This window comes from Tarenaya hassleriana, unplaced genomic scaffold, assembly GCF_000463585.1.
Source record: "Tarenaya hassleriana unplaced genomic scaffold, ASM46358v1 Cleome20, whole genome shotgun sequence".
Lineage (NCBI taxonomy): Eukaryota > Viridiplantae > Streptophyta > Magnoliopsida > Brassicales > Cleomaceae > Tarenaya > Tarenaya hassleriana.
The window spans coordinates 358-13,901 of record NW_010965373.1 but is presented as its reverse complement, the minus strand read 5'-3'; the positions used below and the strand labels follow the sequence as shown (position 1 = coordinate 13,901).

General features: G+C 37.4%; 1 protein-coding gene and 1 pseudogene across 1 annotated transcript; both read left to right on the top strand.

The window, feature by feature from the left end:
• The first annotated feature begins 2,860 nt into the window (after positions 1-2,860).
• Positions 2,861-5,210, top strand: LOC104814004 (annotated as a pseudogene).
• Positions 5,211-6,561: 1,351 nt separating this feature from the next.
• On the top strand, positions 6,562-13,118 carry LOC104813389. The gene is made up of 9 exons (XM_010540947.2): positions 6,562-7,007; positions 7,633-7,719; positions 7,788-7,877; positions 8,695-8,775; positions 8,893-9,084; positions 9,158-11,284; positions 11,541-11,687; positions 12,191-12,510; positions 12,848-13,118. The coding sequence occupies exons 1-9, from the start codon at positions 6,957-6,959 to the stop codon at positions 12,960-12,962; spliced, it is 3,210 nt and encodes a 1,069-aa protein (XP_010539249.1). The 5' UTR covers positions 6,562-6,956; the 3' UTR covers positions 12,963-13,118.
• Positions 13,119-13,544: the final 426 nt, after the last annotated feature.

Genomic DNA, 13,544 nt, shown 5'->3' with positions numbered 1-13,544 from the left:
ACGGAAATAATTTTCATTTCCGAAAAAAGAAAGTCCATATGATTAATGAATTATAATGAGGTAGGGGTGGGCGTTTCAACCCATAACCCGGAGGTTTGGGGTACCCGGCTTAACAAGTACCCGGAGAAAGGGTACCCGGATATTAACGATGATGAGACCGGGTTTAACGAGGCCGAGTTTTTGACCCCCGGGTCCGGATTCGGATTTCGATTAACTCTTAACGGGTACCCCGGGTACCCGGTATATTAATTAAAAATTAAAAATATCTTTATATTTATAACATTTATCTAAGGTATTTTATTATTTATTAAAATATTTTTATTTTATTTAATTATTTTCTATATTTTCAATCTTTATAATTTATGAAATCGAATTTATAATTTATAAAATCGAGTTTTGAATGTTGTTTAAGTTATTTTTATTGAATTTTATAAATTATAAAATATTTGAATTATTTATTTACGAGATCCGGGTACCCCTGAGTACGAGACTGAGAATCTCATTGAACCCGGTTTAGGGGTACCCGGATCTCATAAAGTCAAGAATGAGATAATTTTTTCGTAAAACCCGTGATGATGAGACCGAGATCGGGTTTCCCAAAAAACGGGGGTACCCGACCCGTGCCCACCCCTATTTTCTGGTGTTGGATTTTTTTTTCTTACTTTGTTTTGCGATATATTTTTTTCTTTCTATATATATAATTTTTTTTATATATAATAACATCTAAGTCATAAAACTTTTAATTTGCTGAATCTATTAGACAGTCGAAGATGCAAGAATTGCTTCACTATCATGGTTTATGGGACATGATATTAAATCTTCGGACAGATTAAGAAGATGGCTCCGGACCAACTTCAACGCCATGACGAGACCTTTCTATTCTACCTACCGCGTCAAAGTTAGGGTGGACGAACCGATTGGATTAGGGTTAATCCGAGTTTTAGAAATTGATAACCAAATGATTATTTGGTTTTAATCGGTACGGTTATTTCTCGGTTATATCTGGTTAAAACTGCAAATAAATATAAATACGGTTATAATGGTAAATGAACCGAATTTAATAACATTGTTGAAGGAAACATAATAAAGGTCCCACTTTAATTATATACTTAATTATGATAATTTCTCTATGTAGAATATAATGTGTATTAATCGGTGTACAAAAGGTTTGGTTTGGCTTATTCGATTACACAATTTGGACTCGATTTATTCGGTTACGATGAATTTAAATTCGGTCATTTCAAGTTGATATTTGTGTGTATATATATTATATTTTTGTTGATCCTTTTTGATACCCCATGTTTAAAATTTTAGCTTATTCAAAGGGAATGTGTTGACGTCAGCTGTCATTATTACTTTTGAGAGGAAAATATAAATGCTTTCATGTTGAAGATATAATCATATACTTTTATCATGATTATTTTCTTTTTTAATTTCCGGAGTTATATGCACAAATCCTTGTCTTGGAACATGCAATGGATTTGAAGGACCATTAATATGTATTCATCTCCAAGAACTGTCGTTTTAGGTGAATAATTTGATTTATGTAGCATTAGAATTAAAAACAAAATTGCATGTTACCAATTTTATTAATTTCAAATATTTCTTTTTCAATCCTTTGATTATTTGAAGTTTTGATTTTTGGATTTGGGGATCCAAAATCGTTATCATTATCTTTGTTTTTTTTATAATCCAAAAGTTCACCACATTTTCGATCCAACTAAATCTCTCAAAATATTAGAAATGTAAATGTGAATAACACTATTCAAATGTAGATTCGAATTGGGACTTTACTCTTTTTTTTATTAGTTGAACCATCTAATTTTAGATATACTTATCTTTGTTATATTGTTTGATTATATAAAAGAGACTAATAGATCAAAACTCATCCATTTATTGAATATAGACAACTACGTAATATTATATTAGATTTTATTTTTATATTTTTAAATATTTATATTAATTAAATAAGATTATATTTTATATCAATAAAATATTCTATTATTGCAAGTAAAACTTATATGTAACTCAAAAGCATACCATGCGAAGTTCTGAAATAGAAAACATGGACAGCGCATTTTATTCTCTTCACGGTCCAACATCAATGCACATATTCTGGACCATAATAGCCGATACATTCTCTACTCTTTCACCGTTAATGAATCGCAAAAATCTGAATTGTACATCTACCAATGCAAAAAGATGGCGAAAACCAGATCACATTAACCAACACTACCGATTTGTTTCTAGATGATGACATCAACTGTTTTCCACGCTACCAATTTGTCCAAATATTCTCCGACCCTACCTTTGATGCGACTACATCTACGTCTCCCAAAGAATATAGCCATTGGAATTTTTTAAAGATATGTCAAAAGCCACGTGTGATTGACCAATGATAGGTCACCAATTCAACAAAGCCAACAGTCAATGCTTCTGACATGTGTCCTCTAAACAGTTGTAAAAATATCGTTTAAGGGCGAACAAGAACAATATCGCTTACGCCTTTGCTTTGGCGATGAAATGTCATTTCCATCAACCAATCAAACTCGAAAAATTTGTAATTACACTTTTACAAACCAATCATGTTCGTCGGTCACGTAATTTATCCGTCACGGTCTGTGATCTTATATTCTCGACAAATATCTTCGTTTCGCCATTTCTCATTTTCCCACTTCTTCTCGCTTTTTAATCAGATCTGGTGCAATTTCAGCGCTTGGGCCCATCATCGGATCTTTGTTGTCTATAATCTCTAGTCAAAATCTCGTCAGTATAACTGTTTTTGGTTTCTTTAGGGTTTGGTTTTGATATCTTGTTTCCGGAAGCTGGACATTTCATGTCTTAGAACGGAGGAACGAGGATGAAGAACTGTGAGAGAATCGCTAATTTCGCTCTTGCAGGTTTCGCGTCTTGGCTTTGATTCAATTCTTTCGCTATTTTCGATTTTGGTTAACATTGGTTTTTGTCGTGGTTAGAAGAATGTTTTCTTATCCGAATTTCTCTGTCTGAGCATTATTCGTTGCAATGAAAACGGTTGTTCTTATATTGATTTTTTGATCGAGGATATGCATGATGGTTAGTTTGATAGTGTTTTTAGGGGTTTCTTTGGAATCTGATTCAAGGGTTTTATTCTCGCTCGTTGATGGAGTCTCGGATTTAGTTGGGTTCTTCTAGGGTTTAGGTGTTTTTCCGATTACGCTAGTGGCCCTCTTACAAAATTTTCTTGTAACTTCGCATTGATTAACCCCGACTTCATTTATCTGGGAATAATTGGTGTGTGAGGATGTGATTTCCATGAACGAAAATGGTTAAATGACAGTACTTTTGGCAAATCCGATAAAGGTTTACTGTAATGGGGCTGGTTTTGCTGCAGTTTTGATGTTGGCACCACTTGTTGTCAAAGTAGATCCGAATTTGAATGTTATTCTGACAGCATGCCTCACAGTTTATGTGGGTTGCTATCGGTCTGTAAAGCCTATTCCTCCAGCGGTATGACATCAAACTAGATTTTGTAACTATATGATATCATGATTACTCATTTTGTTATACAGTGGATGGACCGTCACTTGAATGCTTGTTATTTGGTCTTTATGCAGGAGACTATGACGTCTAACGAACATGCGATGAGGTTTCCACTTGTCGGAAGTGTTGTCTGCTATCCCTTTTCCTTTTGTTCAAGTTTATGTCGAAGAACTTGGTCAATGCTGTCCTTACAGCCTACTTCTTTGTGCTTGGGATCATAACTCTTTCGTATGTCTTTTTGGAATTATGTATCTTCTCCTTATTTTTTTTAGTTTCTGTTACACGTGATCAAGTCAATGAACTGTTGTTGTGACCTAAAATAAATTTTGTGTTTTTTCAGGACAACATTTTTACTAGCTGTCAAAAGGTTTTTGCCACAGCCTTCGAATGACAATGTTGTTGTCTAGAGATTTCCTTATTTTCAGTGTATATGTAATCTTTGCTCACTCTACTCACCTTTCTTTTGGATCATTAACTTTCTATGTTATTCTATCATGATTTATTTGTTCTTTTGAAGTTTTGATATTTGTTTAAATAACTGCAATGTGATTTTAGGTTTCCTAATTTCTCTTAGCGTCATGTTTGTAGTTTAACACCTGCATCTTTAACTGCTACTTATTTTGTTGAGTCTCATTTTCGTTTTTAGCTTCTTGTACGCTAATTGGTCTTGTTTCTACTTTATTCAGTTATTGTTTTGCGGCACCCATTTGATGATCTTGCTTGTGTCACCATGCAGAATAATTTTTTTTCTTGACACCTATGGAGATAGGGTTCACCAAATCGGAGGTTGTGGCTGCGATCCCCGAAACATTTTTCTGTGCATGGTATGCTTGGAGAAAGCATTGGCTAGCTAACAATATACTCGGTCTCTCATTCTGCATTATGGTTAGTTTGTGTTTCAACCTGATAAATATAATGAAGTTTATGAATTGAAGAAGAAAATTGGACGAATAACAAGTATTTTTCTGACTGATGTTTATTGAAAGATATTGGTGGGCATTTGGGTTGAACCCAAAACACTTTTATATGTCAAACTTCTGAATTTTAAAATTTTCCTTAATCATTTTGTAATGGTACATGTTATTAACAGTTAAACCATTACAGGGAATTGAAATGTTCTCTCTTGGATCTTTTAAGACTGGTGCTATCCTATTGGTAAGAAGGGAGTAATGTTCTGCCTGTTTTGAATTTCCCTCTCGTATCTCTTGTCTGTTTGTCCTGGAAAAGCCGGTTGTGGAGCCTTTATAGATGTTTCTATTGTTTTAGTTCATCAGTGTCTGGTCATTGAATGCAGGCAGGACTTTTTGTTTACGATATTTTTCGGGTTTTCTTCACTCTGGTTATGGTTAGTGTTGCAAAATCTTTTGATGATCATATAAAGGTTAGTAGTTACCTTTTGATTAACAAATATTAATGTTTATTGCTCTTCTTTTTGATTTATCAATGCGTTTGTTGGGTAATTTTAACAGTACTCGTTGTTGGAACAATTTCTTTTTGCTTAAGCTTCTATTTCCTACTGCTGATGCTGCTAGACCTTATTCTATGCTTGGGCTTGGAGACATTATCATTCCTGGTAAGTTGCTAATCTGCATAACAAATTTGTCATATCTATTCATTCAAGAAGTAAAGGAAACCAGTTTGTCCTCTAAAATCTTGTCTAGTTTGTCACAGATGCTGTTAGAAACTAGCATAATCATTTGAAAGCACTATATATATTTTGTACAAACTACAGATTCCTTGTTTTTTTTCGTATGATCATCGGTGAAAATTGAAGGTAGTCAGATTGAACAAGTCAATTAAACTTGGTTTCTCAGTTTTTACGCCTTTGAGCATATCTGGTGAAATGAAATCTGTTGGAAAATCAAAGTTGTTTAATGAACAATCTTCATTACGGTGCTTTATAGATTCTTATGATGAACCAGCTGTAGTTCGTTCATGTTTTTGCTTTTTTCTTTCAGTCTGCTCTGTTATACATAATTTTATCCGTTATCGGGGTCTTGGCAGTTCATTGCATTTGGAATGATGGCATTAAACCGGTTCATTGTCACAAACTTTGCTTCATTTCCGGCCTCAATTAATACCGAACTCGAATCTAAACTTATATGCTATTTTATCAACTAACTGGATCCCACATGCAACGATGATACTGACAAAGCATTTGAACTTTCGAAATCTGCAGTTGATGGACTTTGATGAATCGAAAATGGTAGACGAATCTAGAGAAGAGAGTGACACGAAATCGAACAAAAAGGACGAATGAACAGAGGAGAAATATAAATAAGCCCCAGAAAGTGTTTGTTAATGTTAGGTGAAAGAAGTGGGGAAACGATTTTGTTTCCAATGATTATTATGGCATGAAAATGTTATATGCATGAGAATTTCAGATCTACAACAGCTGCAGCTGCAACGCAGGTTGCTTCCAACTTTTATTAGGATGATAGTATCATTATTATATTTTATAATTTGAAATGTCTACTCTATCTTTATGTTTTGAGTTTGGATTTCAATTAAGGGTTTAATTTGAGTTAGCTTTATATATTTTATAATTAAAAAACTGTCGGTTCTCCGTTTAATTGGAGGTTTGGTTGCGGCACCCAATTCCGTAGGGTTTGTCCGTGATGGCGGCTATTTGGCAGTAAAGATGAATATGACGTATTTTCGGATGTTTTTACTGCATTATGATAAAACGAAAAGGAAAGGATTTGAGAATTTATTAAATAATTTGCAAGAGTGTTCATATAGATAAGAATTGAAGGGGTATATGTTTTTTTATTTTACATATTTTAGGATTTTATTTTTTTTTAAAAACAAAGAGATCTTTACAAAACATTATAAATTTAAAATAGATAAAAAGAATTATGATTAAGTTTCTTATATTATACATTATTACGGATGATTGAACCCCAAGCCATAAAATTTACATATTTGGAGATCACACAACACGTGTCGAACTCTGCAGCAGCTATTATTTTATGTGTTTTTATTTAATTATTATATTATCGAAATTGTTCTTTTCCCCTTCATTCGTGTCACCCGCACCATCAAAACCTTGCTATGTTGTTTTCCTCGTCAAACTTAGATCGTGCTATGTTGTTTTCCCAGATTTTCTCGCGCTTTATTGACTTTTTCTCAGCTCAGAAACCCTTCTCCCGTCTGCACCACTGCTGTTTTTCCTCCTCCCAAACCCTCCAAAACCATCTGTTCTTCTGTTTCCACTGATCCTTTTCCTTCGCCAAGATCAAAGCACAAGTAAATTGCCGCTGGAGAGTCTCGGAATTGCTTGACTGCGTTTCCGTCACACGGCGTTTCGGGAACTTGATGAATGGATTTTTCCTGTTTTGAGAATGGATGAGTGGCTCAACCCTTTGGCCCTTCGCTAGTTTCCGACATCGTCTTTGCGTGATATTTTTTCTCTAATTTTGAGGACCGATCATATGGCTTCGGATCCTAGCCGGTCCGGCACTGTAGAAAGGGATGTCGAGCAGGTTATGTTAATTTCGACTCTTGCCAATTTCGCTGCATTTGCTGTTTCTTGGGTAGCGATTTATTTGCGAGTTATAGAATCGAATCCGTTTGGTCTGCTTTGTTATAGTCTCTTCAGGGAGGTGCATTTGAATTTCCATGTTAAATCTATTAGTTTGATTAACCCTTGTTCACTCTAGTTGAGGTTGAAATTGTTTCTGGAGAAAAGCTAGTGTTATTACCATAGCTGAATCAAGGGCTTATGGAATGTAAGTTTAGTAACCATTGAGCATTGGCGAGATCTCGTTCTGGGTATCATTGATTGTATACAGAAGTTACGTGGGCAATCCTCTAAACCTCTGTGGATGCAACCGTATGTTGATCTTAGTTGCTTCGATGCTACATGGCTGTAAATTCATGGAGAACGGAAAGGAACAGCAAATGGGAAAATCTTTTTTGCCGGAATTTATCCATGGAGATGCACAATCCTCTGCATTACTGCTTTATGGCTTAATTTTCCTGAATCCATTTGACCGTGCTTCACTTCTCCTTATATCAATGTTGATGCCTCTGCTAGTTGGAATGCTCCACGAAAATCTTGGAATCATAATAAATCGAGTGACACTTGAGATTGTGTCTTCGCAACAGGCAATCACCGCTCTGAAGAAAGGGGCTTATCTGCTCAAATATGGAAGAAGAGGAAAGCCCAAATTCTGTCCATTCCGCCTTTCTAATGTAAGCCTGTTCTGAAGTTGTGAAATGTATTTATGCATTCTTTCCTGCTAACTTGTTTTGTTTTTCAGGATGAATCTGTCTTGATATGGATCTCGGGGAAAGAAGAGAAACATCTTAAACTGAGCCATATTTCTAGAATCATATCAGGACAGCGCACCGTAAGTTAGCTTCTACATATGATTCTATTTTTAATATTTGATGCATAATTTTCCTTATCATTTTGCCTTTCACCATTTGGTATCTTCTTATATCACTTTGTTGCTATTATTCTGTGGATTCAGCTGAAGCATGGTTGCATGTTCTAAAGTATTGTTTTGTGCCAAAACTTAAAATCATCTCGAATTAGATACTTAAAAAGTTGAATTTAAGGCTATACCAGATGTATGGACATGGTAGTGATAAATTGCAGTCATTCATTTGATTTGAATTTAGAACTCTTGGTAACATGTTACTGTAGCTGTTTTCAAAAACAAAAAAAAACTGTATGTGGACCCTCATACTACGTCCGAACTAGTCCTTGGGTGGAACTCGTCCTTAAAAGTTAGTTGTGAGGGAGGGGTACCTAACCTAATGATCTATCAATCTCTTAGTCTTAGTGGGATTACAAAACACCACAGACACCCTTCAACGCAAATGTCCCCTGCGGCATGTCATTGTGGCCCACTTTACTTGTTTTGCCCTATCCTGTCCTGGTCATCTCTTTCTCTGTCATTTTAATGCATAATGAACCTTCACCGCGGGCTTTGGCTCTACTAGTTGAAATTGAATTTCCCAATCAAATCAATCTCCATTCTCCTTTGGAAAAAATCTCACCCTTGAAAGCCAGCTTGAAAGGGAATTGTGCCTATGCTTTGTGTTTTTGTGGTATTTTGTTTTTATGTGTCGAGTCATTTGGTTAGTATTGGCATCCAAGTGAATACCATATTATATTGATGTGCAATGATGTAGACTCCTATCTTTCCTATTTCCTGTCAGCCTATCTTTCAAAGATATCCACGACCGGAGAAGGAGTATCAGTCATTTTCGCTCATATACAATGACAGATCACTGGATTTGGTAAGAATTTGGTGTAATAGCTTTCTCTTCAGATATTTAGCGGTGATTTTGTTGGCCAAAATTAATTATTCTCTACTTGTGCATGCCCATTGACCTGGTGATTGCTTGTATTGGTAGATATGCAAGGACAAAGATGAAGCTGAGGTGTGGTTTACTGGTTTGAAAGCCTTGGTTTCAAGTAGTCATCACAGGAGACGGAGAGCACAATCCAGAAGTGACGGAGCTGTGTCTGAAGCAAGTAGCCCTAGAACATACACACGAAGAAGCTCTCCTTTACATTCTCCATTTAGTAACAACAGTTCCCAGCAGGTACTTGGAATATCTAAGATGCTTTTCATTAATTTTACAATTTTAAGCTAAAAGGGTCCACCATAATCTTCAGGATGGTTCTGATCACCTAAACTTTCGCAGTCCATTTGGTAGTCCACCTAAAAATGGCATTGACAAGGCATTTGCGGACATGATATTTTTTGGTGGCGGTCCTAAGGGGTTTCTGCCTCATGAATCTGCCGGTGGCTCAGTTTATTCTTTTTCATCCAGAGGTTCAGAGAGTATTCATGGTCAGATGAAGGGAATTTCGGTAGATACTTTCAGAGTGAGTTTATCAAGTGTTATTAGCTCATCAAGCCAGGGTTCTGGTCATGATGATGGTGATGCACTTGGAGATGTGTACATCTGGGGAGAGGGAGCTGGGGAGGGCATTTTGGGTGGTGGAACTCAGAGAACAGGAAGCTGTGCTGGCGTCAAAATGGATTCATTGTTGCCAAAATCTTTGGAATCGGCTGTTGTACTTGATGTACAGAACATAGCTTGTGGAGGGCAGCATTCTGCACTAGTCACAAAACATGGAGAGCTTTTCTCGTGGGGTGAGGAATCTGGAGGCAGGCTTGGGCATGGTATAGATTCTGACATTCAGCAACCAAAGCTAGTTGATGCTCTCATTAACACAAATATTGAATTAGTGGCATGTGGAGAGTACCATACTTGTGCAGTTACTCTTTCTGGTGAGCTGTACAGCTGGGGCAATGGGAATCTTGGTGTTCTTGGGCATGGAAACGAAGCTAGTCACTGGATGCCAAAGAGAGTCAATGGGCCCTTGGAAGGGATACATGTTTCATATATCTCATGTGGACCCTACCACACAGCTGTTGTCAGTTCAGCTGGGCAGTTATTTACCTTTGGTGATGGAACCTTTGGTGTCCTTGGTCATGGAAACCGAAGAAGCATTTCGATACCGAGAGAGGTTGAATCTCTGAAGGGTCTACGTACTGTCCGAGCAGCATGTGGTGTTTGGCACACTGCTGCCGTTGTGGAAGTTATGGTTGGAAATCCGAGCTCAGGCAACTGCTCTTCGGGGAAGCTCTTTACCTGGGGTGATGGTGACAAAGGTCGGCTAGGGCACAGAGACAAAGAGCCAAAACTTGTGCCCACTTGTGTTGCTGCCCTTGTGGAACCCAATTTTTGTCAAGTTGCTTGTGGATATAGTTTTACGGTCGCACTTACAACATCAGGCAATGTCTATACCATAGGTAGCCCTGTTTATGGCGATAAATTAAATCTAAAAGCAGATGGGAAGACTCCGAGCCGGGTTGAAGGTAAGCTCTCAAAGAGTTTCGTGGAGGAGATTTCTTGTGGGGCTTATCATGTTGCAGTGCTGACTTCAAGAACCGAAGTGTATACTTGGGGCAAGGGAGCAAATGGCAGATTAGGACACGGGGATACAAATGACAGAAATTCTCCAACGTTAGTGGAAGCTCTGAAGAACAAGCAAGTCAGAAGTATTGCCTGTGGTACCAGTTTTACCGCAGCAATCTGTCTCCATAAAGGGGTCTCTGGGATTGACCAGTCCATGTGTTCTGGTTGCCGCCTACCATTCAATTTTAAAAGAAAACGTCATAATTGCTACAATTGTGGGCTGGTCTTCTGCCATTCATGCAGCAGCAAGAAGATGCTCAAGGCCTCTATGGCTCCGAATCCTAGCAAACCTTATCGGGTTTGTGACAACTGTTATAATAAACTAACAAAAAGGTTTGAAGCTGATGCTTCGTCACATTCTTCAATTAGCAGAAGGGGAGGACTCACACAAGCAACTGCTGAATTTGTTGACAAGGACGAAAAGTTGGATTCTAGATCTTGCGGACAATTAGCTATATTTTCTTCCATGGATGCTCCGAGACCACCAGATACACGGTCTAAGAGAAATAAAAAGTTAGAATTTAGTAGTGTTCATGTTTCACCTGTGCCTAATAGAGGCCCCCTTTGGGGTGGGTTGAGCATTACTAGATCTTTGAATTCAAATATTATATCATCCAAAAAGTTTTTCTCAGCTTCTGTTCCTGGATCTAGAGCAGTCTCTCGAGCAAGCTCACCTGTATCTAGACGGCTCAGTCCACCACGTTCAACAACACCCACTCCTACTCTAACAGGATTGACTTCGCCAAGATTTGTGGTTGATGATGCTATGACCAATCATAGCCTTACCCAAGAAGTTACCAAATTAAGGACTCAGGTGTGTGTAATTGCTCTCTATTCCCCACCCAAAAGTTCTACAACTGAAGTTACTGACCTTGTAGTTCTGTTGGAAGCAACCTAATTCTTTGGATTAAGTATCATATGTTGTGGTATTAAGTATTATATTATCTAGTGACTTTATACTTGCAATACATATTTTTGGAAAGTTGATGCCGGGTTCAAGGTTTAAAAGGCCTAGCTTTTGTTTTTCTTCTTTTGTTACCTCCCAGTGACTTGCCTGATTGCTATGTCAGGTAGAGACTCTTACTCGTAAGTCTCAGCTTCAAGAAGTGGAGCTGCAGAGAGCCACAGTACAGCTGAAGGAGGCAATAGCTGTTGCTAGTGAAGAGACTGCAAAATGCAAAGCCGCAAAAGAAGTGATTAAATCACTTACTGCACAAGTAAGATACGTGTTTCCTCTGCAAAAATTTCCGCTTCAAATTATTATATGTGTGACAAGTAAGATACTTGTGGCACTTCCATTTTGGTCGATGTGTCATGCATGCACGGTCATAAACGCCTGAAAGAAACATGATAGTGAACTTTGAAGGGTTTTGCCTGTAGAAATCTTGGCATGCTTTCTTGTATATCTTTGCTTCTCACCATACAAGTTGAACACGGTTGATCACTGAACACGGATTTGAATACAATGTAGCAGACAATTCGAACAGTCAAACAGTTTTCAATATACAGGCAATAACTATTTTCATTCTAGGACTAATGCCCCAATAGAAAAATGATGTTTCTAGCTATCCAAACGACCGTATCTCTGTTCTTTTTGTTTAGCAGTGGCATATATGATTTTGCTTTATAAATTTGAGTCAAGTCTCTTCACTTGTAAGTTTCGAGATGATACGAATTTACAACACTCATTTGGTTCAATCTCCACGACCAAACTTTGTAGTTGAAGGAGATGGCTGAGAGGTTACCAGCAGGAGCAGGACACAACATCAGATCTCCTCCTTCCATAGCTTCACTTGGATCTGACAATGCTTCCAATGATGTTTCCACTCCTGTTACTGTCTGGTTGAACGGCCAAACCAACTATCGAGAACCCGAACCAAACAGGCTAAGCAGGCAGCGGCCTTCCAATGGAGATAAAAAAGGAAGCAGAAAGAAGGAATCTGACGATAATGAATGGGTTGAACAAGATGAACCTGGTGTTTACATCACTCTTAGTGCCTTGCCTGGCGGATTTCGAGATCTCAAACGGGTTCGGTTTAGGTACGCCCACTCTCCTCTAGATTCTTTCATAGTTTATATTCCATGTTTTCCGAGAATATATGAGTTGTTCTCAAAGATTAGATATTAACCATAATGATATTCAACAAATAAATGCAGACATACTGAGTCAAGTTCATGTATATCATTTGTTTTCAATCTAGATCAAGCATGGCCTGACACCCTCTTTGCTTTCCTTCTCATGGGATGCTATATGTACATTCTCCAAGGAAAATCTGTCTCCGAGCCAATATATTCTCGAACTTAGCTTCTTATATGAAATGATGATCCGTGCCAAAACTCTGCGTGATTCTCGATGAAAATCTTGTTTTGATTTCAGCCGGAAGAGGTTCAGCGAGAAGCAAGCGGAGAGATGGTGGGCAGAGAACATGGCTCGGATCTACCAACACTACAATGTAAGTAATAAGATAGACAAATCTGACCCCTCCCTGTAAGTCCTTTGGAAATTGGTCGAATTTTTCGGGATCAGATTGTGCCAAAGGAGATTCTAACACAACATGAAAAGGCCGTAATTATTTTAAGAGAAATGTTATCTCACTTAATTTGTCTTAAAACATATAATAATTTACAGTATCAAGAGTAATTCTTTAGACGCGTGCATTTGCGCAATTTATTTTCTTTTTCCGACATAGCCGCTAAACCATCGCGCCTTTTGCGCCGCCGACATTACTGTCGCGCTACACTACAATACCGTGCACGTGCGCTTCTGCGTCACACCGGACTTTTTTAGATCCGCCAACAATCCACCGGTTCCTAGATTCGATTATCAAATCTCGCTATTTTATTGAGAATTCAACCTCAAGTAGTTGTTTCTCATCTTCTTGAATTTGAGGGGACGTATGAAAAGATATGGAGAAGATTCGAGAAGATTACGTAATATTTAGATTTGATTTTATTCTATATTTTCTATATTTATATTGATTAAATAAGATATGTTGTGATTCTATTTTCTACCTATAAATATTGTAATTATCTATGTTGAATAATGAGAAATATATTTCTCTATTACTAGGTTC

Coding starts and splice junctions, on each gene's coding strand:
- LOC104813389 (XM_010540947.2), top strand. CDS start 6,957: ATGGCTTCGGATCCTAGCCGGTCCGGCACTGTAGAAAGGGATGTCGAG. Junction 7,008..7,632: donor TAGAAAGGGATGTCGAGCAG/GTTATGTTAATT, acceptor TCTTCGCAACAG/GCAATCACCGCTCTGAAGAA. Junction 12,511..12,847: donor CTCAAACGGGTTCGGTTTAG/GTACGCCCACTC, acceptor TTTTGATTTCAG/CCGGAAGAGGTTCAGCGAGA.